This window comes from Manis pentadactyla, chromosome 8 (genome assembly GCF_030020395.1).
Source record: "Manis pentadactyla isolate mManPen7 chromosome 8, mManPen7.hap1, whole genome shotgun sequence".
Classification (NCBI taxonomy): Eukaryota; Metazoa; Chordata; class Mammalia; order Pholidota; family Manidae; genus Manis; species Manis pentadactyla.
In genome coordinates this window covers 108,409,106-108,436,619 of record NC_080026.1, presented here as the reverse complement: position 1 = coordinate 108,436,619, position 27,514 = coordinate 108,409,106, and the positions used below count along the sequence as shown (strand labels likewise).

The window sequence follows — 27,514 nt, the reverse complement described above, 5'->3', positions numbered from 1 at the left end:
CAGCTCTGGTTCACCCACTCTGTGGAGCACAGAGTCTGGTGCACAGATTGCCAAGGAGAGAAGCATGCATGTAAGCTGTCAGTGATAGCAAGCACATTACTGGCAGGGAAACAACTCTTCTCTGAGCACACGCAAAAGAATATACTCTCCACCTCTGCGGTGAGAATGTCAATTGCCTGAATCTCCCCTCCTCCTCAGCAAATGGTTGCCCAGCCGGATGACATTTCCCAGCCTCCCTTGCAGTCAGGGTGGCCACCTTCTTGTCACAGGGTGATCACATTCTTGTCAACGGAATGTGAGCTGTAACGATGTGAGCCATAGAGGACCTGAGGCCAAGGACAGTGGGCATGCCTCCTCCACCTTCTCTTTTCCTTTCTACCAGTGGGAACCCATGCATGGCAGCACCCTAACTTCATTGATGTGGACAACAATGTCCTGTGATAGGGTAACAACTCCAGAGGAAATAGATACTGGAATGACCACAAGCAGCAGAGCTGCCCCATTCACCTGGTCTGCTCACATCAGGGACATCAAGGCCATTACTTGAGACAAAAACAAACTTATTCTTTAAGCCACTGTCTCATTAGGCCCCTTGTATACAGCAGTATAGCTTTACATTAATAAATGCACTTGCCTTCACAGGGTGAGCTGAGCACCAATGGGATCTAAGTCTTCATCGCCCTCAAATACTTTTCTTGGTGCCTGCAGGAGAATGGGGAGCCCCGACCCCCAGCCAGCCCACGGAGACCTAGCAGTGTCAGGAAGGGAGGCAAGATGAAGGGGGAGTCAGGGCAAAAACTCCAGGAGGAACTTGTAAGGAGGCATGAGCATGGGTGGAGTATCACTATGAGAGCAGGAAAAGGCAGCATCTGAGCTGATGAAAGGGGCCAGAAAGACAAATCTGGTCCCCAAAGGTTTAAAAATCTGACTCCATGGGTAAGAAAGGGTTAAGGGATACAAAACTAAACGCAAACACTATTCTAGCCTCTCTGTGGGTCTCCTCACACCCATCCTGCTGGCTGTCACCCTCTGGAAGGGGAGAACACAAAAAAGTGGGAAAGGGCTGGCCCCCACGGGGAGAAGAGGCAGCAGGAGTATAATCTCAATGACACCACCTCCCACAGAGGCACAGAAACCAGGGAACATGTGTCTCCATCAACCACAGGAGTCCAGAGAGACCAACAATCCTGCCATGACTCTGGGTCTGCTACACTCAGCACCACCTTGCCCTCATTTCACTTCTGGCGACTCTGAGCTTTGGTGCCCTGTAAGTCACACCCAACCAGAAAGCGCAAGGACAGAAGACAGCCATTACCTTCCCCCAGCCCCCCAGGTGCCTGAATCACCTTCCCACCCATTACAGCTCTACCCAGCTCATCAAGCCCCTGACTGATAGATCTCTCCCACCTTCTAAAACCATCACCACATGTTCATGCCAGGTGCTGCGCTTGGTGCTAGTGAGGAACCAGTGAAGAGAGAGAGGCCCTGCAGAGAGGCAGCACAGGCCAGGGGAAGGAGCTTGGGCTCTGGAGCCAAGCATGAGAAGATTCACATGCTGATCATACCCATTAACCGGCCTTGTGACCCTAAGGAAGCTTTAGTTCTCTAATCTGTAAAGCGGAGGTAACGATGCTACTTCACAGGGCCCTGCAAGGAGAAGCTGTAGTAAGCACATGGAAGGTACTCCACAAAAACGCAAATTACCTTCTGTTGCCCTCAAATGTCCTGCCATTTTTGGTCTGCCACATGATATAAAATTCTGACCACTGGATCTGTCCTTCAGGATTAAGGCACTCTCATGAAATTCCCTGTGGAGTAAGATGTCACCTCTTACAAGGACCAATAAAATGCTCTGGCAGGCTAGAAGGCAGGCGCACAGAGTGTCTGCTGACACTCTGATGTTAAAGCTCCCAGGTGCAGACCGGAGTTACTCTGAAGTGGTAGGTATGGCTGCAGAGCCCCTGAAGGAGAAAATGATATAAAGAAATATGACGTGTCAAGGACACTAAATCTTAAGGCCTAGGAATCTCCAGGTGGGCAGAGCTGGAAGGCAGAACAGCTCAGGAGTGCCTCACAAGAAAAAAGAAAGGAGACAGGGAGTTAAAAATCTCCTAAAGGAAAATTAGGAGGGAGACACTAGAATGGCCCCAGCCCCCAGCAGCAGTGACCCTTCTCCAAAGTGCTCAGCTGTCACACCCTGGGTCCCCTCCAGATCCCTCCTCCAAGCCACTACATCCTGTTCCTGGAACCATATGGCTCCTACATGTCCATCCCCACCCTCACTCTACCAGCCAGGTACATTCTGGAGAGGAAGGAAGCCAAAAGCTTTGACCTTGCTGTTTGCAAAGGGCTTTAGAAATCTGGCCTATAAAACATACTGGAGGTCGGGGAGGAGGCAGAAAGTGCCTGAACAGTGAAGGATAAGACTGAGCATCTCTCGGGTTGTATTTGTCACCTGGTCACCCATTCGGGATGACCTATGCCCTCTTTGGCAAGGCCATACCCTCTCTTTGACCCTCACCAAACTGTAAGAAAGGTCACCAATGCTCACTCCTGATTCAAATACCAGGAGCAGAAACAGGAAAACCTCAGCAAAGGAAAGCAGACCTGCTCATGCAGAACCAGCAGGTGAGACACACAAAGGAGGCCCAGCTGGACTCACCAGGCTCACTGAGCACAGACCCCCCACTGACAAGGTCACAGCCAGGTGCAATGAGGCACTGCACAGGTACATGCTCTGTAGAGGGCTAGGCCAATGCAAGGAAGGACTTTTTCCTTACTAGAGGCATGAAAAGCTAGCCTTGCTCGAGGAAAGCCCAGCTGACCAGCTGGTAGGGTGCTGAGTGGAGTAACTCCACTGGGTGGGCAGACAGTTGACAACATCACCTGTAGGGCTTTTCCAACTCTAATGTCCTGCCACAATGCTCTGCTGCTGAAGAGGCGATCTCATTCATGTCTTGCAGGGTCAATCCCAATCAGTTATCAGGCCAGCTCCTGCAGTCTTGCAGTTTGCAAAAAGGCTCCCACCTACATCAATTCACTTGACATTGTGACAGGGGTTCTAGAACCATACCACATCCCTCTGCATCCTGGAGTTGGCCACGTGGCTACAGGAAGTCAGTGAGGCAAAGCAAAAAGTCAAAAGACAATCAATGCAACGGTGCAACCATCTGTAGCCCCCCAAGGAGCCTGGGAGAGGTGTACCCACCCCAATCTGCCCTCCCCTGAACCCATCTGAGGGCCAGCCTCCATGTCAGGGTCCAGAGACCAGGCCAAGTGGTTGTATGGCCCATTCCAAAGGGGGCCAAATACAGATCCTGTTGCACTGCCCAGCTCCTGTTGGAGGACCCAGACCTGTAGCTGGGGCTTCAGGGAGAACAGGGGAACTGAACACAGAGATCTGGGCTGGGATAACCCGGGCAGTGGGCCTGGCTGAGGGTGGCTCTTACAGCTTAATTCAGAAAAAGTCCCTGCCAGGCTTGGGTGGGAGAGCTGCAGTGTTTGCAGAACCCTCAGTGCCAGAAGGTCCTGCAGTGGAAGCTGGGCTCTCAGAGGGCAGCCCCTTCTAATTTCACACTGCTCTCCTTTAAGAAGAGGAACAGTCCTGATGGGGAACAGAGAACTACCTTCCTGGAACTTCTACCCATGAGTGCCAGCTCTGTCTTCTGAAATCACATGACAGAATCACTGGCAGCACTGTGTGGTGGTTAAAATCTTAGTAACTGTGTGAGCTTGGGAGTCAGAGACCCATTCTAAACCCCAGGTAGGTGATCACGGGTGGTCAAACCCAAGCTCCAGTTCCCTCCCTTCCCAAACAGAGATGACAGTATCCTCCTCTTTGGATTGCAGTGAGGATTAAACAAGCTGGAACATGTGAGGCCCACAGCACAGTGCCTGGCACATAGCAAGGGCTCCGTAAATGGTAACAGTATCATGACAACAGTTCTTTGAGGATAAGTATTTAAAGACCTCCTTCCTGATATCCCTGTGCCTTTGTGTTTTCTTGGTAAGCAGTCCCAGATCCTCAAGACAGACTCCCCAAACATTCCTCGGTTGCTCTCACTAGGCAGCTGTGGTACAATGGCAGGCTTGGGCAAGAGACAGAAAACCAGAGTTAGAGTTAGGACAGCCTTCATGGAGAGATGCTGAAAGGGACTATTCATTTCCAAATGGGGCTGAGCAAGTACCATGAGCAAGCATCATGCTGTGTGCTGAAGATTCACCAATCAGCAAGATATGATCCTTTCCTCCAAGAGCTTAGAGTTGAGTCTACTCCATAAATTAATGGTCCATGTGTGTCCAACTGCCTAAACTGAACTTGAAAGCCACTTCCTGAGCATTGCCTACTACCCTTCCCAAGGTGAGCAGAGCTCTCACTCAGCAGAGAGCTTTACCAGCCATCAATTGCATGAGTCCATTATCCCTACCTGTGAACGGAAGACTGTGTGTTCCAGGTGAGAAGACAAAGAAAAAGAAAAAGATTAAAAGTCCATGATATTCCAAATTAACAAGATTAGTACAGAACTCAGCACAAAGAAGGCACTTGTCCTAGGGAGGCTGAATAGAAGCTGGCAGGCCCTGGGTCTTGGTCTTTGGTCACAGAACTCCCTCCTAATGGTCCTTTTCTCTTTCTAGGACACTGTGGAAGGGACATCCACGATAGGAAGAAAGCCAGAACAGACATTCCACTACAGTCCTGTTGAAGCCAGACTTCAAGTGCTTGGTAGCCTGCCTAGTAGCTCCAGACACAGCCTCCGTGTCCTTTCTCTGTGAAAGAGAAAATACCTTCTCACCAGAGCAAAATAAAACTGAGGTGGTCACTTGCTTCTTCCAATGGCTTCTTTCCCTTCTTGGAAGGCATCAAGCTCTTTGCTGTCCAAGGCCTTCACTGGTGCAGTTCCTTCTACCCAGCTTGGGTAGCCCCCCACCTTGAGCTGTGCCCAGCACATAATCCCAGGACTGGGAGCCAGCTGAAGCTGGAACCCAGTTCATCTTCTCTCACCAGCAACGGGCCCTTGGCAGGGCTGCCTCTGCCCAGAGCAGGCACCTCTCACTAATTCACCTAAAGGCTGTACTGTCATGTCGTTCTGTGTCCTGAGGAGCCCTGGCCACGGGTGGGCCACAGGAGACAAACATGGCTGTCTCAGTCCCAGCCTTCAGCTATCAGCTTGGACATCTTTTTTCAAGGAAAGCCTTCCCTTATTACATAATTCTCTCCCAACACTCTCTTTTCTCCTTCCTAGTATGTTATGTTCTGACGTAGTAAGTCTTATGTACTGTTACATTCTGACTCTGTACTTCTTAGTACATGTTACATTCTGACTACATTCCCCACTACTCTGTGGGCTCCATGAGGACAGGGCCATTCTGTCTTGCTCAGCTGCATACCCAGGGCCAAACATGGGGCCTGGCACATAGAGACTCAATGACATCCGAACTATATGGTATATATGATATATACCTTGAACTCACCAGGACTGGGCCTCTCTACATTAGATATTTCCTTCACCTGGTATACAGCAGGAAGTGAATGGCCAGGCCACCCACAGCCCCAGGAAGGTCTGGTCACCTGAGACGAGGTAGGCAGGATGCTCTCATAAAGGCCTCAGGACACAGAATGACATGACAGTACAGCCTCCTGCTGGAAGACTGTTTCTCAGCCTTTTTAAGCACACACTCCCTTTTGGATAAATATACAAGATTTCACTCACAGACTGCCACCAAAAACTGCCATGCCCGACTTGAGAACTACTGTACCATAAGGCAAGATTTTTGTCAAACTCTACTTTCAATAGTTTACATTTTAAAAATGACATGTATTTCCAAATCTAGAAAGTGATTATGATACTAAATATGCTTTTCTGAACTTCATATATGCCCCAGTCCCCAGAGATTTTGATTTTCTTTTTCTCTCTCCCATTGACAGTCACCACTCACAGACAAGAACTGAATACAAAGGGTCTACTGCAAAGAGTAGAAATGTTCTAAGTCAACACAGAATGTGTAGAAGAGCCAACCTTTGGGACATATTTCTAGCACTCTCAGAATGGGTGACAACATGATCTAAGTGAGAAGATCATCAGATGGAAAGTCAAGAGATTAGACCATTCTTTCTAGTTCTGAAGCTCCTTTATCAGGATAATGTCCAATTAAGTTAAGACTAGGAGGACATTTTCCCAACTCCATGGCAAGGAGAAATAATATGACCCCTACCATTTGAAGGTCTTTTCATTGTTTGGGGTACAGAGAAAAGAGAAACAGAGCACAGCTCTGAGACCGATGCCACAAGGGTTCCTTGTGTGGACTAGTGAACAGCTGCCACTGGCACCTGGGGGAAAGGCAGACCTGAGATTGAGGTGGGCTGCAGGGATGCCTGGTCCGGGGGCGACCCCCTCCTCCACTGAGAGGCAGATTTGCCTCGGTTAGAAGATGGACACAGGAATCAGACACACGTGAGTTCTGGTCTTGTCTACCACTTACTCACCAGAAATGTCAGATAAATCCCATAACCTCTCTGAGCCTCAGTTTCCCTCAACTGGGAGAGGATGACCATACAACTTACCTCAAGGGTTATCTTGAAGATTAAATAATACATGTAAAATGTTTAACACAGTGCCTGGAAAACGATAAGTGACCAAAGACTGTATTTATAAATGTTAGCTTTATTATTTTTATTACTGTTATTGTTTCCCAGTTGGAATGCAGGCACCTAGATGGGCAGCCCAGAGGCACCTGGCAACCCTCTCACTCTCACTTCCTATTTATTGTCACAAATGACGTGACCTCTGTGGGTGAGGACAGGAATAGCTGGGGAGGCCAGCAAAATGCACAGCTGCTGTGTTTTAGGAAAAGTAACACTGCAAGGGGCCGAGTTTGGATATGAGCTGGCAGGAGAATACAAAGTCCGGCTGCGGAGGGTGGGGGGCAGGTGACTCCTGCGGAGGCTCTGTGGGAGGGAAGGGAACGGAAATAGCCAAAGGGGCTGCAGGAGAGGAAGAGAAAGCACAGGGAAAGCCTGAACCCAAAGACAGGTGGGCACAGGAAGCTGGCCTTCCTGGAGAGAGGAAGCTGCAGGTGAGCCAGAAAGAAGCCAGGAAGAGCAGGATGTGGGCAGCAGGGGAAAGCTGGGTCACATCCTGACGGAGGGCAGCTGGGGAAAAAGAAGCAGGCTGTGGGGCTCTGCTGGATGGAAAAAGGTCAGGACAGAAAGGGAAGGAGAGCCACAGGCTCTCCTGTTGACCTTGGGTTCCCTCCTCAAACCCTGTTTCCCTGACTCCTCAGGCCCTAGGATTTTGCCAGTATTCTGGTCACTGCCACCGTCTATGTTCCCATCTGGGTCCTCTTCCCTAGGCACATTCCCATCTGGGTCCCCTTCCCTAGGCCAGTGGCAAAACAGGATGCAGGTTTCATCACTTCCCTTTTCGCAGGAACTCTGAGACAAGTTCCCTGTGGGGAGCAGGCCAAGGAGGCCCACACGGGGAGAAAGCACCTTTCAGGTCCCCTCTGAAATGTACTTGCGTTAAGCTTGCTACAGTGTCCCACTTCCCCACCTGCCTCTTTTCTTTCTCTGTGTAGGCTAGCTCAGCTCAGTCCTGCCCACTGGGCTCTACACGCACATAGACCCATCAGGGGAGTGCTGGAGTTGGTGGGTGGTGAGCGAGTCCTAGTCATTCAGGTTCTCCTCTCCACAACCCCCACCAAATTCCAGGCAGAACCCCAGGTAATATGGAGTCAGCAGCAATGTCACCAGCCGGAAGTCTGGGCTGGCTGCAAGGAGATAGCGTTCAGGTCACATCGTCACAGGCCCAGGAAGGAAGGCTCCCTGACCCTGCAGAGGGGTCACCGTGCAGGCCCTCACACCAGCAGCAACAGTAAGAGGGCGGCCTGCATCTGCAAGAGCCTTTCCTGTGCACAAAGCATCGTCATGTACATAACCTTTGACCTTCCCCACATCTCTAGGAAGGGACTGGGCAAACACTGTTCCCATTTTAAAGATGAGGACACTGAGGCAACTTGGGCAGGGTGCTCATTGCTGAGAAGCAGAGCTGGTAGGCCCAGGACCCATTCTCTGGAAGTCTCCTCCTTGACCCAGACTTCCCTTTCCACTTTCAGACTCAGCTCTACCAACCTACAACAACCAGCTCTCTGACAGCCCTGCTGTTCTGTAGGCTAACACTCTCTCCTTCAAAGAGCTTCCCTTCCCCAAGTCCTGAGTGCTCCAACCCCCTGCCCACCACCTCTCTGCTCCTCCTCTGCTTTGACCAGCCTGCCACCCAATCTTGCAGACACTCTCTTCAAAGGGGCTTCTGTTCCCCTCCCACTTCCACTTCTGACATCTCAGCACAGACCCTTTCGCCTCCTGCCTGAGTACTGGATCTTGGAGTTGTCTCCCTGTCTTATGTCACGCCCCATCCCTTCCCTAGCCATTCTTTTCATCCTTTGAGTCCAGAGTACCTCTCAAGTTCCCAGCACTCCCCAGTCACACATTCCCAGTGACTTCCTGCCACCTCCATATCCCTGCTCCATAGCTCAGCTTTCAAGGTGCCCTTTAAACCTTACCTCTTGTGGCCCCCTCCCCAAAGCACAGGTGTGCCCCCAGCCCCTTCCTAAACTGTTGCATTAGCTAGGCTGGTCGTTCTTCCTGAGTCCTCCTCCCTAGCCCATCTTCCAGGCTCTGCTCTTCATGTCCACAAGCATCCTGTGACTGCAGGAGATATGAGAAGACTTTGTTACTGCCTGTCCTGCCCAAAGCCCTCAAAGGAGCAGCCTTGCTTCCTTTCAGACCCCCCACCTGCTGCCTGTACTTGGCATTGGTGTGCTGTCATGGAACAAGCCAGTGAGTAAGAGACAGCTGGGTCGACAGAGAGGGAAGTCAAGAACAGATGTTCAGACGAAAGCAGAGAGGCTAGCAGCCCCCAAAGGACAGAGCTGCCTCCATTCCTGACCACTCTCCAGCCCCGGCTCCCATGAGGCCAGCTGCCTCACTGCAATCTTGCCAACAAACCCTTTCTTCCTGAGCTAACCTGGAGGAGTCTCAACTCTGTGTGGAACACTGTCAATACCAGTTTGGGGAGTCCCACCTCCTCCATTTGGCAGCCCCAACTGGAGAAGTGTGTACTTGGCAACAAGCAGGCTCTGCCAAGGGTCACAGCTCTTCTCATCTCCTTGTATGTTCTACATACACCTGGTTCCCTCCCTGGGATAGAGCTCTTCATTAAGGGCTGGAGGAGCAGACAGCTTTGGGGCAGACTGGGCAGCTCACAAGCCACTATCTGGAGTTGCCCCCAACCAGCAAAGGGTCAGGGGTGGCCCCTGCCAGACACATTTTGTCACATGTGACCCATCCCCTGGCTGGAGCAGAATGGACCAAGCTGGGCCAATCAGACTCATTCCCCTGGGAATCTGGACTTGGGACTGGGGGAGCTGAGTGTGGCTGGGACTGCTGCAGGAACACTTGGTACCATGTGGGCTGAGAAGGGAGAAAGCCAGGCTGCAGAGACTAGAAGGAATCCCAAGGACAAGCAGAGTTGAGGGAAAGAGGAAGAGTCTCACAAGGCTTTTCTAATTCCTGCTTAAGGTCAGGCAGCAATCTCGCTGTTGGGTTTTGAGCACCCCCTGAAACCCTGTATCACTTTTTTGCTTAAGTTAGATTCAGTTGGTTTCTGTTGCTTGCAATCAAGGGATCCTAACTCAGCTGGGATCTCCCTTACAGTTCTCCAGGAATACAAAGTAGGTGCTTGACAAACAAACTTGCGGAAAGAAGGAAAACTGGCCCCAGATCCTGGCTTTCTAATTTCTGCCAAAGGCACCACCATGTTCTATAAATAGTCCACATATACAATGTGTAACTTGCAGCCCTAGGCAACTTAAATGAAATGCATTTTCCTTGCCTGAAATGCATTCTAGCCTCATTTTCATCTCTTCTTTGGGACAAACCAGCACTAAAAGGAAAGGCAGGCAGGAGGAGCAGGTCAGAAAAAAAGCCCCTGGCAGTACAGGCCAGAAAGTAAACTCAATCTGCAGACTATGCTATCCCCAAGACTGCCTCCACTACAGAAAAGTTTGCCCTAAGATTTCTATCCATATGCCACATGCTCAGTCTACCCAAGATGGCCAGTAAAGTCTCCATGAGGTCACAAAGTTTGCATCCCTACTGATGGGTCATTTAGCCAGAGACCATCACAAGGCCAGACCCATAAATCCTAAGACTGGAAGGAACCTCAGAGGGTAGCTCCTGCTTAGGGGATTTCAAGATGTGTGCTCTAGAGGACCCCAAGACCTCAGAGGAAACTCCGGGGGCCCCAGCCTCCCTGGTGTCAACCAGTGCAGTGCTCATTTGGTTGTATACATCAAGCTACACTGTAAGGTTGCATCTGAAAGGGTCCTGGTGGCTTAAAAAAATTGTACAAAGCTCCAACACCACACTAACTCCATCATTCAGATAAGGAACCAGGGATTCATGGGCATAAGGCCACACAGGGACCAAGGGGCAGAGCTGGAAGAAACCTCTGGCTCCCTGACTCTCCCTGTTGCCTCTCTGCTAAGGCTATTCCTTGGGCCTGAGCTGGAGCAGAATCCTGATGCTGTGTGGGTGAGCACTGGCTGGGGGACACACAGAAAGTGGTGAAGACATAGCACAGCTCCCACCTAATGGAGCTGAGTCTGAGGCAACCCTGGGTCCATGAGCAGAAGGGCAATGCTAAACAGTGCGGACAACATGGAGCTGTCCTGATGCTAGGCCTCCACTATATATAGTTTCTCCCCTGAAATGACCTCACGCAGCAGGAGAGCTTTGTGGTGTAATGGAACTGGCTATGTGTCCCCAAATCCAGAGGAGAATTCTGCTGAAGAAACTGTATGGTAAATAGGAAAGAGGAGTCTGTGGATGGGGCAGGGGGAGCAAGCTTTTGAGACAACTCAGGAGAAATTTTTTCCCTTGAGTCCCTGGGCAGCAGCAGTGAGCAGCAAACCTGAGGCTCTTGTACAGTGGAGCATGAAATCTGAGCCCCAAGTCTGGGGTGGAAGAGCCCCAGCTTTGCCACAGGCTCCAGTCCTGCCTGCTCACAGACGGTGGGTGTCTCTTCCCCAACCGCTTCATTCCTCGGCATGCCGTGGTGCAGGAACCAGCAGAGGCTCCCTTGGACCTGAACTCACCGTTTACTATTCAAGGCCTTCCCTAACCTTGGTGTACACAGCCAATTTGATTCTGTTGCCTAAAAAAATAAAAAAGAAAGAAAGAAAGGCTAAAAGGATAGACACCAAATGAGAATGGGGACTCTCTCTGCATGGGGTGGTGGGAGTCCAAAGGAGATTTTCTTCTTTGGGCTTTCTGGTATTGTTCACATTTTTTCCATGAACACATACTACTTTTACAATAAAGAAAATCCTATTATTTGCCTCTCTCCTACCTGTACCTCTGTACTCACAAACCCTTCTACAAACTCTCATTTACCCTTAATAACCTGCTGTATCCTGTCTCAACCCTTTCTAAAGTACCTACATTGTCTTTGTCTCTATTTGTCTACACTTATCTACACATTGTCTTGCTTGAAATGGTCTCACACTCTTATTTGTCTTTGCTCCCTCCCGGAGACAGACTATTAAGCTGTCATGGATGATGAGACATACATGTATAATATGTGTACACAGTAATGAGGCAGGACATATATATAGAAAAGACAGGAAAATGTTGTCAGATTCCCTAGGTCTGATACCAAGCAGCTCCACTTTTGACGGCATGGGGCAGACCACTGAATTGTGGTTTGACCTCTCTGAACCAGTTCCTCCAAGTGAACTCCTCATTAATGCCAATTCTCTTCTCTTAAAAGGTAACAATGGATACTGAGCAAGCCTGCCAACCCCATAGCTTTCGAAAAAGGGATCACTTCACCTCTAAAACCAAGGCCCCAGATCCAGCCAACAAAAGGGGACAATAACCAAACTAGTACCAGGTGGGCCAGACATACGGAGAATGGGCCTGCAGGCTGAAATCTCTCCTGGGCACTTCCTGTGGGCCAAGTGCCCCTGCCATAGAAAATACCCAAGGAATGATGCTATCAAAAGTAGCAAGCTAACCTCTTACAGCACTAAACTATGTTTTCTACCTTTATCTTGCATCTACCTACCACTTCAGCATTTTATTTAAAAAAATAATAATTATTATTATAATTATAAGGGAGAAATGTGGGATTCACATATAAATCAAGTATAAAAATCAAACGAATATTCATATTTGACCTGTTTATAGTTCATAATGCGTGATCAAAACCGAAAGTTTCTGTGATGACTGCCCTTGCACTGTTCATCATGTAAGAACTTATTCACTATGTAAGAATTTGTTCACCATGTAAGAACTTGTTCGTTATACTTCAGAAGATTGGAGACTCTTGAGAATTAGGCTTGGGTTGATTAATGATTGTGCATTGAGTCCCCTATACAGAATTTTATTGTTGTTAACAACCATTTGATCAATAAATATGAGAGATGCCCTCTCAAAAAAAAAAAAAGTAGCAGACTAAGCATCTCTGCCCAGGGGTGCAGAAAAGTATCTGATGGTCAACAATGGCCCAGACATCCAAGCCCTGGATCTTCCATGGGACACATGTTACAGCAGGATCCAGAGCTAGGCTCAGCTTCAAAAGGGAAGGGTCACTTGCAAATTAAAGGGCCCAATGTAGTTTTCCTTCTGCCTACTGACACCAAAGACTAGCCCATCCTGTTTCCCCAGGGAGAGGGCCCAAATAACAGAGCATACAGCATGTGAATGTTTTTAAAAAAATCATTTGGGGCCTGCTAAAAAGCTATAGGAGCAGTAAGTTCCCAGTCAAATAAGATCTCCCTTCTCCTCAGCAGCCAGCCCTGAACCAGGCCATAAAGAGGAATGTCAATGACTCTTGGTTCCATCAGCCTGATGTGAATACGTAGAGAGGAGAGGGCAAACTGCAACAGGGAAGTCAGTCTGGGGTGTAAATACAGCCATGCAGAGCATCCCAGCAGCACTGTGTATCATGGATCTGCCCCCCAGGGTGTGTCCAGGTGGAAATGGGTTTGAAAAAAATAAAACAAACCACGGAAGCTCTAGTATCATTCAGTCTCACCCACCATGAGCAACTTGAACAAAGAAATGGATTCTTCATGCTGTGCTCCACTCCTACGGGTTCCTGGTACAAGGCCGATACCATGAGTATTTAGGGGCAGTGTCTCACAACGGTTAAGATACAGGCCCCCAGGATACAACTACTAGGATTCCAATATCAGTTCCTCCACTTTTGTGGGCAAGGGACTTAAACTCTCTGAGCCTTGGTTTCCTCATCTATAAAATGGGGGTAATTGTGTCTACTTACAGGGCTGATGTGAAAATTGAAAACAGTGATGTCAAACACCTTGCAGGGTGCCTATAAATGCTACTGATTTCAGTGATGATGATTCCTGGAGCTGCCCTGGGAGCCTGGGAAATGAAATGCTTGTGTCAAGTGACAGTCTATTTTGAGGGCAGCGTGCATTTGCTAAGTGACAAAAATCAATGCCATGCAGGATATCCCACGTTACAGAGGACAGTGATGTCTGTTTTGCAGACACTGCATGGAATGGTGGAAAGGTGGGAAGAGGAACAAACCATGAAGGTTGTCACAAAGTGCACTTTCGGGCACATTTAGGATGTGTAGTGCGAGAATTGGCAGCAGTAGACTATCTGCTAGTCATGGGTGGCAATGATGTCAGTAAACCAGCTAATACCTGTTTAGGGTCCAGTGAGCCCTTAGTTGAAATTGACAGTGAGATAGGTATGTGTGGAAGGAACCCAGGGCTGAGAATCAAAAACAGTGGTTGGAATTCAAAATCTCCCATCTCTCACTATGTAACCCTGAACATGATAGTGACCATCACTGCAGCTTTCTCTTAAAATGAGGATAATCTCATCCGTGGTTTACCAGGAGGATTAGATGAGATGTGTATGTAAGTACCTACTGCAATGGCTGCCACAGTCAAATGCTCCATAAATTGCAGTACATAGTAACTATAAAACAACAGATTTTTAATCTAGCTGCAGGGAGCTGTGTATCAAGTGTGGAAAAGTGGCTCTGCTCTGGATGTTTATCACCAGTTTCTTGGAAGTTCATGGAGCAGGTGTTTGCAGTTGACAGAGTGTATCAGAGAAATATGCCAGGCTCCAGAAAGGAAGTCTAGTGGACCCAGAGATGTTATGCCAAGCTGAACGTGGACCATAGCAAACTGAGGGCACTCTAGACCCTTGACCTACCAGGCAAAAAATGTTTGCATCTGTTTGAAGATAGCTCAGAAAAGTAGCCACTGGTTGTTGCTGGGATCAGCAAGAGTTGGGGGTAAGGGGACATGTTGCAAGAGATTTGTAACTAACAAGACTTGACGGTCTCAAATTTTTGTGATGGTTTCATTTTTTTTTAAATGAGGCTAGATTCAAGGTTATCTGTATAATAACATCACTCTTGACCAGCTGGCTTCCTATTTGTTTTCCTGAATGAATGAGTAGAATTACAAGAATGGCAGATATACCAGGGTACACAGTGGAAGCTAGGTCTTACATAGGAACTTCATTGGCCATGCATCTGAACTTGGGGAAGAAGGCTATAGACAGCTGGCTTGAATATGGTGCCAAGCACAGTGCTAATAGTAAAAAATAAGAACGACCAGTTACCGAGTGTTTAAATATGTCCCAGACACCATTCTAAGGACTTTACATGCATTAACTCATTTAATCCTTATGCCAGCCCTATGGTATAGGTACTATTATCACCATTTCATAGATGAGAAAAGTGAGGCCTCAAAATCCAAACCAACTTCCCCAAGGTTTAGTTGAGCTGGAGGAGCTGGAATAATAAAATGCAAATGGATACTAAATGAATGAAATACTTTCATAATTGTTGTGATTACCTGCTACCAAAAGAACAACTGTAAGTTATAAAACTCTCCTTTGAAAGACCACAAATTTTGCAACAAAAGAAATTCGTGGTCTGCCCTTGCTCTACACTCTGACTCTAGGGGAAGGGCCAGAGGGGGGCCAGAATCAGATTTCCCAGATGGGATTCTAAGGGGGGTCTACACTCTGTTCTTCCTAACACTCTGGGCTGAACAGGAGTCAGTAGAATACAAGTCCCCAAAGAAATAATGAACTTAACCTTGGTTATTGTCCTTAAGAACCCAACTTCCATCATTTGCCTAAGCATCTGTTCTGTGTGGGCACTGTGCTGATTACTTCACACACATCCTCACATTTCATTCTTGGCGATCCTACTGGCCCTTCTCCTGTTCCATTGCACAGATGCAAAACTGAGGCTTTGACCTGATGCTTTCCCACTGTAATAGAGCCATTGCCTCCCATGGCTTCTGACTGTTACTTACTTGTCCAAGTGGGCAGCTTAACATCCTCACTAAGTCTCACTATCATCATCCATAAAATGGGAAAAATGATTCCAGCCCTGCCTTCCAAACAGGGTGGCTGTGGGGATCGAATGATATATATTACTCAAGGACACACTCTGAAAACTGCAAAATGCTGAGCAAAGCAAGAGATTGTTAGTCCTATTAATTACAAAGAGTGGCACCTGATCCTGCAAGCTCTTTGCTAATGCAATGCTCTGGTGCCTCTTTTCCCTTGGCAATTTGGGAATAATTCAAAGTCAGCAGAGCCAAGGCACTTTTCTTCCCCTCCCCGGCATCTGGAAGTTGGAAAGTAGAAGTTCGTTCTGGGAGAAGGGGGAGGAAACAACAAGCTTTGCATTGTACTCGTGTTTCTCTTTAGGAACACAATTTTGACTGAGATTATACTGCTTCCAGCACACTCAGCCCTCAGACAGCAGTCAACACAGGTTTACTGTGTACCTCTTATGGGCTAAGCACTTGGTCCATGAAGATGGACTCACGTGGCTCCTATGTACAGAGGTTGTGTTCTGAGGGCTGGGAAATTAAAAGAGGAGGGAACAGCTACAGGAAGGAAGCAGAGTGACTACAATCCTTGAAGCTTTGCAGACTTCACAGCCAACTTCCCAGATTCTTTTGCAGGGGGGTGGGTAGGGGGAAGGAGGCAACATAATGCAATGAGCTGTGAGCATTGGAATTCTGGTCTGCCACTTCTCAGCATCATGACTACGGGCAATCAATTTACTTTCCTGACCATCAGCTTTCTGATATGCAAAATGGGTAGAAATGTTCCTGTAGGTAAAATGAGGCAATTGTTTGAATGGGCCTAGCATTGGTGCTTGAAGATGCTCAATAATAAACTCTCCCTTAAAAAAACAAAAACATGTATTCTCATCCCCCATTCTGGCAAAGAAAAACTCTACAGGGTGTAAAAGCTCAGGTTATAACGTTAGATCACTTGGGTTCCAGTCCTGGCTCTGCTGTTTACAGCTACATGGCCTCAGGCAGGAGATGTTACCTTTCGAAGGCTCAATTTCTTTACCTGTTAAAAGGTGATAATAGTATCCACCTTAGGATGGTTGTGAGGATTAACCAAGATACTGCATGTGATCCTTCCGGTACATGGCAAACACCCAGCAAAGATGAGATGTTGCTGTTTGCATCTCTTTGAGCCCTTAAAAACAGCAAAACTCCAAGTCCACAGGCTCTCTAAGATCCAGACTGCTTGGTGACTGGCTGTCCAGGCTTGGGCTCTGATGCCAGCCTCCCAGAGGAGACAAGTACAAATGAGAAGCCATCCCTGTCCCCTCATTCTTGTGTACCCTGCAGAAGGTGCTCCAGCCCTTTTCCTGATAGGTTCCCCTTTCCAAGGGCAATAAGGGACACACTGGGGGTGGTCAGAGGTGTGGGTGCACACTCAGTTCAATCTCCCTTCCTTGTGGCTCAGAAAGCAGGGAAATTCTGTTCCCAACTTAGAGAGAAGCACATGGCCTAGTGCAGCAGACAAGCTCACTTGCTGCCATACTACTGTAACTCCCCCTATCTTTAAACTCACCCCTACATGCTCCCATCTGAACCAAATGAAATAGTCTTGCATTTCTCACATGCAAAAAAGGGAGCTAAAAGAAAGTGGTGCTTACCCCAAGTAAGATAGCATTAACATTCTTTGGGAACCAGATTAATTATAACAAATGGACCTGCTTTTGCTTAGCTGGAAGCCTCCATTCATCCATCCATCCATCCATCCCAGTCATCGACCACACAGGTAGAAAGAAACCCAGAAGCAAGCTAAATTCCGACTGACCAGAAAAGATGTCACAGAATGTACCCACCCACACTCCTGTACTTCCCTCTCTGGAGGGTCCCTCAGGCTTCACTTCAAGCCTATCTACTCTTTTATCAGGCACAATTCCAACAATCCTAACCATCTGTTTCTGAACTTTGAGGGGCTGTTATTTGAGCCCAGTAGACGGGATCTCAATAAGTGACCACTATGATGAGATGCGACTTCACACACACTAGGATGGCTATTATCAAAATCCTAGAAAATAACAAGTATTGGAGAGGACGTGGAGAAACTGGAACCTTTGTGCATTGCTGGTGGAGTGTAAAATGGTGCAGATACTGAGGAAAACAGTATGGCAGCTCCTTAAAAAAATAAACATAGAATTACCATATGACCCAGCACTTCTACTTCTGGGTATATACTCAAAGAACTGAAAGCAAAATTCAGATATTTGCACACCCATGTTCATAGAGTCGTTATTCACAATAGCCAAAAGGTGGAAGGAACTCAATGTCCATCAGTAGATGGTTAGATAAGCAAAATGTGGGACAGACATGCAATGGACTATTATTCATCCTTAAAAAGGAAGGAAATCCTGTCACATGCTGCAACATGGATGAACCTTGAGGACATTATGCTGAGTGAAATAGTCACAAAAGGATGAATATTGCATGATTCCACTACATGAAGTACCTAGAATAGTCAAACTCATAGAGACAGAAAGTAGAATGGTGGTTGCCAGGGGGCTGGGGGAGGGGAGAAGAGGGAGGAGTTAGTGTTTAATGGGGACAGATGTTCAGTTTGGGAAGATGAAAAACCGTGGAGATGGATGGTAGTGATGGTTGTACAACGCTTCAGAGCTGTACACTTGAAAGTGGCTAAAGTGGTCAATTTTGCATTATGAATATTTAACTACAATTTTTTTAATGGGGGAAAAAAAGAAATGACCACTTGCTACCAGGGAGAAGACAGAGCAACAATTAGAGGTGGAAGCATGAACCAGGAAAGCACAGCAGCCAGGAACCATTAAGTTTGGGGCCCACTGCTCTTCAGTCTCAGAAGCCCAGAGGCCTCACACTGTCATAAGCATGTTAATTGATCAGGCAGGACCTGCTGTTCTCCTCCAGAGCCCAGAAAAGGATTCAAGAGCCTCCCCACACCAATGCTGCCTGGAACCTTGAAGCAGGCCACTACAGAATGGGCTCTCCCCAGCAATTTTCTTCTGCCTGCCACCAGTTCAGCCCCAGCCCCTTTCTTTCAGAGATAAAGGCTTGTGAGAAAAAAGCTTCTGTGGTCACCACCTCCCCCAAGCAGGTTCTTTGTACATACAGGTACAAATGTAACAGCCCCAAGTTGCAAAGAGGAGGTTATACATGCTCAGTATACTTTGTTTGGAAGCATACCATCTGATTCAGAAAGATTCCTACCCAAAAATAGTTCTTAAACATTTCTTTTATAATTTTTCTCTTTAAAAAAGAGTAAGCTTCAATACTCTGGTGGGAAAAATCACTGGCTATCATTTTTCTGTGTAAAAATCCTGTAGCTTTGGATAACAGAAACTTTTTAAGTTCACAAAGTCTCTTTTTATCCAGGATCTCACTTGATTCTTACAACTTCTGTGGGAGGCTGGGACTGCAGGGGAGCAGTTTTGTACTAATTGTACAAAAGTTTATACATTGTACACATGGGGAAACTGAGGCTCAGAGAGATCAAGAGCCTTGTCCAAAGTCACACACACAATTAGGAAGGAGCAGTGAGCCAAGGCTTTATTTCGCAACACCAGATGAGTCTCTGGGTTGGGACCTCATATTTGAGGAGACTGTAAAGCCATGAAAGTAATTTTAAAAACAATGTTAGTTTATTTTATCCCCATAATATCTTTCTGAAGTAAACTTGAAATATTACCATCTTTCTTTTTTTGATTCAGAAGATCAACTGAACACAAAACAAATGACTTGGCCAAGGTCACCACTCAAGAAAGTGGCAAAGACTAGACAGCCTTCCTTTTCGAATACACTTGACCTTCACCACTTCCTTACAATGTCTTGACCTCAACACACTCAAAACTTAAAGGAGTCCGTGGAGTTTTTATATAGCTTGTACCACATTTCTGTGGACTCGGCAGGGAGTAGGTATACCTTTCTTCTCTTTTTAATAGCTGGAAAAGAAAAAAGAGGTTAAAGAAAGTTCCTTTTCTGTTCTAAAATTCTATGATTCTAAAAATTCCCTAGCAAGTCAATGGATAGGGAGAGGCCTGGAATCCATATCACCCACCTTCTTGCTTCACCATCTATTAGACCACCCCATCCTTGCCCAGTGAGTTAATGACAACAGATACCATGTGTGCCTGGAGAGGGGTCCCTGCTTACACAGATGCACACATGATCTGACAAGAAAGTGCCACTGAATGGTTAGGACCCTAATAGGGGGCTTCACTCTGCTCTTCTGTTTCACCTCTGTTATCTCCTAAGCAAGAAGCTCCCAAACCACAGGGAATTATATCCCTGGTATTTGATAACCGACCCAGGCCTGCAGCAAGAGAAAAGCCAGTCCCAAAACAACAGCTCTGAGGTTGCAGTTGAAATCCCTTCATTAGATGCCTGCCCTAACCACCATCTAAGATGAGAGAACAATCCGGTCTGCTCATTCCTGCTCATCTGTAGGCCTCACTACTCTGTTAGACATATTAATTTCATCCAACAAGTATTTATTAGGCAGTTATTATTTATACGGCAGGCACTGCTCTAGGTACCAGGATACAAACAGATAAAAAATCTCTGATGGCACACAGTGGCACACAACTGGGTAGACAGCAAATGTCAGATGATGGTGACTCTCCCATGGAGAAAAATAAAATAGGGAAGGATGGTAGATAATGCTGACAGCACATAGTAGAGGGGAGGGGTCTGGTTTTAAAAGGATGACCTGTGAGGGCTTGACTGAGGGGGCATGTCTGAAGAGACCTGGAGAAGAAGAGGGAGGGAGGGATACATTCAGTTATCAGTGGGTAGCACAGGGGATGAAGAGCAAGAGGTAGCTTAAGAAAGGTAAGCTGATGAAAATCACACTGTGTCTTGCAGGCCAACTCAAGGACTTTGAGTGAGATGGGGACCAAAGGAGTCCCAGAATCTGACTTAAGTTTACAGCATCCCTCTGGTGGCTGGGATGAGAATAATCTGTCGGGAGACAAGGGAGGAAGCAGGAAGGTCAGTTAAGAAGCTGATGGTAGCTTAGACCAGAGTGAAAGTGGTAAAAAACGGTGAGAATCAAGTTCTTGACAGATTTAAGGCAAAGCCAACAGAAAGCAGTGATTAAATGGATGTGGCATTGAGAGAAAGGGAGGAGTCAGGGATGACCCAAGAGTTTTGGGGGCTTAGGCAACTGGGAGGATGAAATCTTCATGAACTGAGATGGGAAAGACTCTGGGAGGAGCAGGGGTGGGATGGTCGTCCACTCTGCTTTGGCATGTTAAACAAGCAAGCAGCCTTTTAGACAGTAATATGTTGTGCAGGCAGCAGAATATATAAGGCTGGAGCTGGAGAGGATGGGCTGAAATTATAAATGTGGGAGTCACCTGCATATGTAATAATACATAATTGTATGTGTAATCATATAGGATTTCCACCCATAATCACATGTAATTTGTATGACTATATGCTTATTGTGCCCTCCACCCCTAAACTAGAAGCTCCATGTGGCCAAGAATCTTATCTGTTCACAGCCAGCAACATGCCTGGCACTCAGTAAATATTTACAGAGCAAATGGAGAAGTTACCCAATTACTCCCTCAAGAATAGCCACAGCAGCCCACACAATGAGAAGCAAACTCTCTTGCAACCACAGTGCCAAGCCCAACTAACCCCAAACAGGGCCCTAGCTCTGTCCATACTGAGCCCAAGATTTCAGAATGTAAGTGGATATGCCTGGCACATAACAGAGTCAGATATTTGGGTTTCAGCCCTGTCACATTCTCAAAGGGTGGAGCTGTGGAAAAGACTTGCCTGTTCTACCACCTCTATTTCTCCCCAGCATGGCTGGGGGAGGGGCTGCTTCACCCACTTCATGGGCAGAGATATTGATATACCCCAGTGTACATGCATGGGGTGGTGGGAGCCTCTCAAAGGAGTAAATCCCAAGTATTCTCCGAAGCATGCAAGGACCACCCAGCCTCTGAAGGGGAGAACACAGACCTACAGGGGATACACTACAAGTAACAGTCTAGAAAAAAAAAAGGGACAATCACAACACTTAATGTGATGAGAGGACCATCTCATTTTTCTACCTAATGCAAGATTGCCTGGCCAGTGAGTGTCATCTGGCTCTGCCCAACACATGACTAGGAAGATAGAATTAAGGCCAAAAGGTGACATAACAAGGCATAAGATTTCAACTCAATAAGCTTCCAGTTTTGAACAGTTGCCTTTCTGAAGATGATAATAACAGCTCTAATGATCTTGTATAACTCCATCCCTTTCTGAGATATTTAAAGTGTAACCCAGAGAGGTTTGATGTCTTGCCCAGGGTCACCCAACTGCTTGCTTAGGACTACAGCTCAGGTTCTAGCTCTCGATTGATGGTTTCTTCCCATTAAACCGGCGGCAAAGGAGAGGTGAGAGTTACAGTGGGAGCTAGGGGAATTTTAGGCATTAGTGTTACAACATAAAATGATGTCCTTGTCAAAGGGTGAGTTGCAGATGTTACAGGAATGCCAGGTGCACTCTGTGAAGTTAAGAAGGGTTCTTTCCCTTACAACAAACTTGTCATCTTACAGATTTCCCCTTGGCTTTGGACTTTATGAATAAAACTATTCATAGTGGGACCCACAGAACTGAAAATACGATACACTAGCACGTTAAAAAAATGTAGATATATACTTCAGTAAAATGTTTACATGAGAAATTCAGATGGCAGGGTGAAGTCAGGTTACCTTTCTAAAATCAACAAATATTGAGTGATTCCTCTGTATAAGTCATTGTATTAAGTGCAGAACATGTGTGCATATGGCTATATGAGTGTGTGAGATAGACAGACACACTAGGATAAGACAGAACCTTGGTCTTCAAGGCTTTGCAAGGTAGTTGCTGATATAAAGCTATAAATATCAAAGAAATGACTAATGATATGGAATAGATAATTGTTAAGTAAATGGCATAACTTGTCTGCAGCAGTTTTCAGAAGCAGAATCACATCTACTGGGCAATTATCAGGCAAGGTGCTTCTAGAAAGGTATGGGATTTGAGGTGGATCTTGAAGGGAAAAGGGCTCTTGATAAGAAGGGGGAAATGGCATGCACAAACACTAGTGGCCCTCATGTAAAAGAAGAGGAAAAAATCCAGCCTTAAAAAGGAAGGACTGGGCCAGACTTGAACAGCCTTGAAAATTAAAGTTCTTGTAGAAGTGGGGAAGTTGAAAAGATTTCTGAACATAGAACGACAGAGTTTGGACCAGGTTAATTGAACAAACATCTGGGGGGACCACCATATTCAGGCACTGGCTGAATGATTGAAGATAAACTTGCCTTTGGTGGGGAACTAACTCCATCCTGGGAGATGTGCTGAACTTGGGGTGTCTAGGGTGTGAAGTACAGTGGGAAGAGGCAGGTTTATAAGACCTGCTGAAGGAAGAACCAGAAGGAACCAGAAGGTCCCAGTGACTAACTGGCTGGAAGGCAGAGGATATGGAGGGGTATCTTCGAAGTATATAAATTTAGACAACTCCAAGAAAGGAAGAGTAATGGGAAGCTGGTTGAAGGGGAGAGAAGCAGAGCTTGGTTTTAGAATCTGAGGGTAACTACACCAAGTGTCCAGTGAGCATTTACAGATATGAGTCTCGAGTCTGAGAGGTAATAGCTGACAATACAGTGTAGGGATTCTTCCCAATGAACGAAGAGTTGTGGGACTGAGAAGGAAAGTTCTCTGGGAGTGTGATGGGAGAAAAATAATGTCAAACTGAACTGTGAGTGCACCTACACTGAGGAGGTGATGGCAGGCAAGAGTGATCAGAGATAACAACCAAGACAGTCCAATGCCAATAAATGGGAGTTTTCAAGTAGGAGAGGGTTGTCAACAGTGAAAATGCTACAAAATCAGTTATGTGGACTGAGCATCTAAATAATAAATACCTGAATAAATGAATGAAAGGAAGAAAGCCCTAAGGTTTAAGAATCAACTTTTCTCAGAATGGCCAGGGTTGCCAAGAGTATTTCAATGTTAAATTTTACCCCATGTCCCCTATAAAAACAAGTTTCTCCTTCCACAAGTCATCCTGTTCACCACACACACATCCTTCTCTGTTTCCACCATGTTTCCCCTCATCCTCCTTTCCAGTTTCCACGACCCAAGCAATACACCTTTGGTGTCAAAGGAGGCAGGAAATTCCAACTAGAGTTTCCACTTTATGAAAAAATCTGCCTGTGGCTCCTCTTACATAAAGGGATATGTGGTAATTGGGTGGAAAAGGAGGCTAAGTTCTAGCCCCAGCTGTACTGCTAGCCAGCTGTGTGGCTTTGGGAAAGTTGCTCAACCTCTCTGGATCTGGGCTTTTACAGACTGGAGGAGGTAAGTCTACCTGAACTCAACACAAGTTTTGAAGGTCCCTTTCATCTCTAAGGTCCACGATTTTATCATTCTCAGAAGGTCCTTGCAACACCCTCAGAGAAGGAAGTGAGTACAAGACCCGGGGAAACGACAGTCAGACCTCTTCCCAGGGCAAAGCGCCAGGATAGGAGGAGTGTACCAAGAAAGTGAGAAGGCGCTGCCCGGCCCTCACTGATTACCAGCGAGCAGATCCCATTCCCAAGGCTGGGATGGATCCCAACAAACCCGAGCGCGATTCCCACTCTGCACCCCACCTTTCCTAGTCTCCCAGACTGCCGGGAGGTTCTAAAAAGCCCTGCGGGAAAAATAAAGATTTCTTTCCCAGAGTCCTGCGCTGCTTTTGCTAGTCGGATTCCGGCAGACACGATCTGCAGCCGGATAATGAAATGACACAGTGTTCGGAAGGAGCGACAGTTCTCGCCTCCCTCGCTCCGAGTTCTGGGGACGCCTGGCCACCCGCGCCGTGCCCCAACGGGCCAGCGTCCGACCCCAGTCCGGCTGCCAGGCCAGCAGCGCCCACGCCCCTGGTCCTCCTCCCCTCCGCCGGCCCCGCTGCGGTCTGCAAACATTTCCTGCCCCCCCCCCCTCCGCCCAGAGCTTCCCAGTTGGAGAGTTGGGCTCGCAGCCGGGTCAGCGCTCGCAGTTGCCCCAACTCGGCTACTCCAGCCGCCAGGGCAGGAGAGGCAGCGCCCGTTGGACTGGGAGCAGCCATCGGGGAAACCCAGGAGCCAGAAGCTGTGCGAGGTCACTCGGGGAGCCCAGGGCTTGGGCAACTGGCGAGGCGCCCGGGGCCCTGCTCCCTTCCTCGACATTACCTGCTCGCTTGCGGGGGTGTCCCGGGGCGACCGGCCTCTCACGGCGCTGTCTCCCCACGCAGTTGCCCATGCTGGCTCTTCAGACGGGCCCCATGCAGCGGAGGCAGCGGGCTGGTCGGCGGCTCCGCGCTCCTGTCCCGGACGGCGGCGTCCCGGGTCAACGGCTCCGGTCGCCCGGCATCGGGCGCGCCCCGATTTGCCCCCCGGCACACTCTGCCCCGGCACCGGCTTCGCCACAAACTTTGCTGGTGAGGGGAGAGGAAGGTGGACGACTCCCTAGCACAGTCCCAGGTGGCCAGGCCGAGGCGGGGGTAGCCCACGACGGTACCCGGCCAGAGACCAGCTCCGCTGAAGGGGCGGAGAGAGGGGGCGGGTACCGCCGCAGCTACTCCCGGCTCTCTCAGGGATCCCAGCTGGAGCCGGCCCCCCGGAGCCTGTCACTCACCTGCCTAACCCCGCCCCAGCCCGGCCCCGCTCCCATCCGCCGGCTCGCGGTCCCGGCGGCGCCGCCGCCGCCGCCCTCCCCAGGTGCGCATGTGACCGACGGCACCGCCCCCTCGGGCAGGACCTGATATTCTCATTGGCTTCCCTTAGGGTGCGTACCGCCCCGCGGCCCCACCCAGCCAGGTGCCCATCCAGCCCCCGGTCTCTCGGGGAGTCGCGCCGGGAATTATTCGCCCTCAATGGCCCCGGTTGCGTGTTCAGCAGCCGTCTTTCCTCCACGCCTCCGCCCCTACTCCAGGCCCCGCCCCTCGGGGAGGGACTGCCCCATCCCTCCCTGGAACGGCTCGGCCAGGAGCCGGCAGGCACGTGATCCAGAGACCGCCCCGCCCCCTAAGCCTTCGCCAGATGATTGGGTCAGGAGGCGCTTGCGCCCAGAGGCAGGTCCCTGCCACCGCCCACTTTCCCTCCCACGGCGTCTAAAGCTGGCGTCATGGCTGCCGCCGTCGCTCTGGAGGCGGTGGCGCCTAAGGGCGCCCTGTGGGGCCTCGTGCACGACTTCGTCATGGGTCAGCAGGAGGGCCCCGCTGACCAGGTGGCTGCAGGTACGGTAGACGGCGCCGCGCGGCTTCCGCTTGGAGACCGACAGGAGGCAGCGGCCTCAGCAAAGACGCCGGGCGGGAAGGGAGTGAGGGACCGCGGTGACTTTGAGAGATTGGTCGGGCCATGGGCACGGCATGCATAAGAGCCATAACAGATTGCAAGTCGCTTGGATCTTCCTTCAAGCGCCTTTACTTCACTCTTCGTTTATAGCCAGCCTGTACTCCGGTCAGAGTTAGGAGAAGCATTACCATTTCAGCGATAACAGGCCCAATGAGGGCGAGAGACTCGCAGGTCAGGCAGGATGGGGGAGCTGGGATTCGGACCCAGGTCCTCCAGCTCAGAATCTGTTGCTCACGCCGCGGAAGCACGATGTTTCTGAGAGGTTGACGGGAGTAGCATCAGCTCCAGTCGCGTGGCATGTTGGGAGTGGCCGGGCGGCCAAGTCTCTGACTGGATGCCAGTCTGGGGACAATTTGAGATGTTCTGCGAATCCTCCTTAAGACTGTCTCTCTGTTTCTTGGTAAACTTCTTGGTTAATTTGCGTCATGACTTTTTAAAGTCATGTTTGTCTTTATCGTTTTCGCAGATCTCCAGTTTCCTGCTTATGACCAGTTGAGGAATCTCTTAGTTCTGACAGCTTCTCTAAAATTTGAATAAAACAAATTCCAGATTTCCTTGGAAATTTGAGACTTCACTCTTAGAAAAAAAAAAATCTGAGAAGTTATTGAATGTTAGATCTTCAGACCCCGTGTAAGGAATGGAATACAAAATCTTGTGAAAACATGGATTTTGTCAATTTTTGGAAATTTTGTGTGCTTGAGGAAATGTAAAGGACGCATTTCTTACATGTTAACTTTTAGAATATGTGAGAAATGAATAAAGTGAATCTGTGGTAAGTATAATACTTTGGTTCCTAGCAATTCCATTTTTATAAAATCATTCCACCGTTATCAAGCACATATTATTCTCCACACACCATGCAAAGCAATAGGAATTTAAATGCACATTAGATCTGTGCCTACCAGGAGCTTAAAGTGTGGTGGGAGAGAACCATGCAAAAGGTAGTACACTACACCATAAAAAGAGTTATATGCCACTACACCACATAAGAGTTATATGCCAGGGGGGCAGGGAAGCTTCAAGGAGCAAATGCCTGATGCTGCCATTCCACTAAGCTTAACTTCTTACAGCTTTATGAGGTATAGAGTGTTATCAGTGCGATGTGTTATCAATGCCGTTTTCCCCAGTTTTATTAGAAGAAATTTCAAACATACAGCGAAGTCCAAAGAATTTCATAATAAACACATGTACACCCACCACCTAATTTCTACCATTAACATTTAAAAAAAAATTTTAGTAAGGTATTATTGATATACACCCTTATGAAGGTTTCACATGAAAAAACAATGTGGTTACTACATTTACCCATATTATCAAGTCCCCACCCATACCCCAATGCAGTCACTGTCCCATCAGTGTAGTAAGATGCCACAGATTCACTATTTGCCTTCTCTGTGCTGCACTGTTTTCCCAGTGAACCCCCACATGGTGTGTATGAAACATAAAACCCCTCAATCCCCTTCTTCCTCCCTCCTCACCCACATTCCCACACGTCTCCCCTTTGGTAACTACTAGTTCCTTCTTGGAGTCTCTGAGTCTGCTGCTATTTTGTTCCTTCAGTTTTGCTTCGTTGTTATACTCCACAAATGAGGGAAATTGTTTGGCATTTGTCTTTCTCTGCCTGGCTTATTTCACTGAGCATAATGTCCTCCAACTCCATCCATGTTGTTGCAAATTGTAGGATTTGTTTCTTTCTTATGGCTGAATAGCATTCCATTGTGTATATGTACCACATCTTCTTTATCCATTCATCTACTGAT

At 48.0% G+C, this 27,514-nt stretch overlaps 2 protein-coding genes across 5 annotated transcripts in view; one reads left to right on the top strand and one right to left on the bottom strand.

Moving 5' to 3' along the window:
- Nucleotides 1-25,303, bottom strand: part of UBTD1 (ubiquitin domain containing 1) — a 48,670-nt gene extending 23,367 nt beyond the window's left edge. Inside the window, exon 1 of the mRNA XM_036886489.2 lies at nucleotides 24,591-25,303. Within this exon, the coding sequence (XP_036742384.1) occupies nucleotides 24,591-24,660 (70 nt within the window). The 5' untranslated portion in view covers nucleotides 24,661-25,303. The remainder of the gene's footprint in view (nucleotides 1-24,590) is intronic.
- A 178-nt stretch (nucleotides 25,304-25,481) lies between these two features.
- Nucleotides 25,482-27,514, top strand: part of MMS19 (MMS19 homolog, cytosolic iron-sulfur assembly component) — a 38,685-nt gene continuing 36,652 nt past the window's right edge. For all 4 annotated transcript variants that reach the window (XM_036886480.2, XM_036886481.2, XM_036886479.2 and 1 more), the window contains exon 1: nucleotides 25,482-25,636. In XM_036886480.2, the coding sequence (XP_036742375.2) occupies nucleotides 25,525-25,636 (112 nt within the window). In that variant the 5' untranslated portion in view covers nucleotides 25,482-25,524. The remainder of the gene's footprint in view (nucleotides 25,637-27,514) is intronic.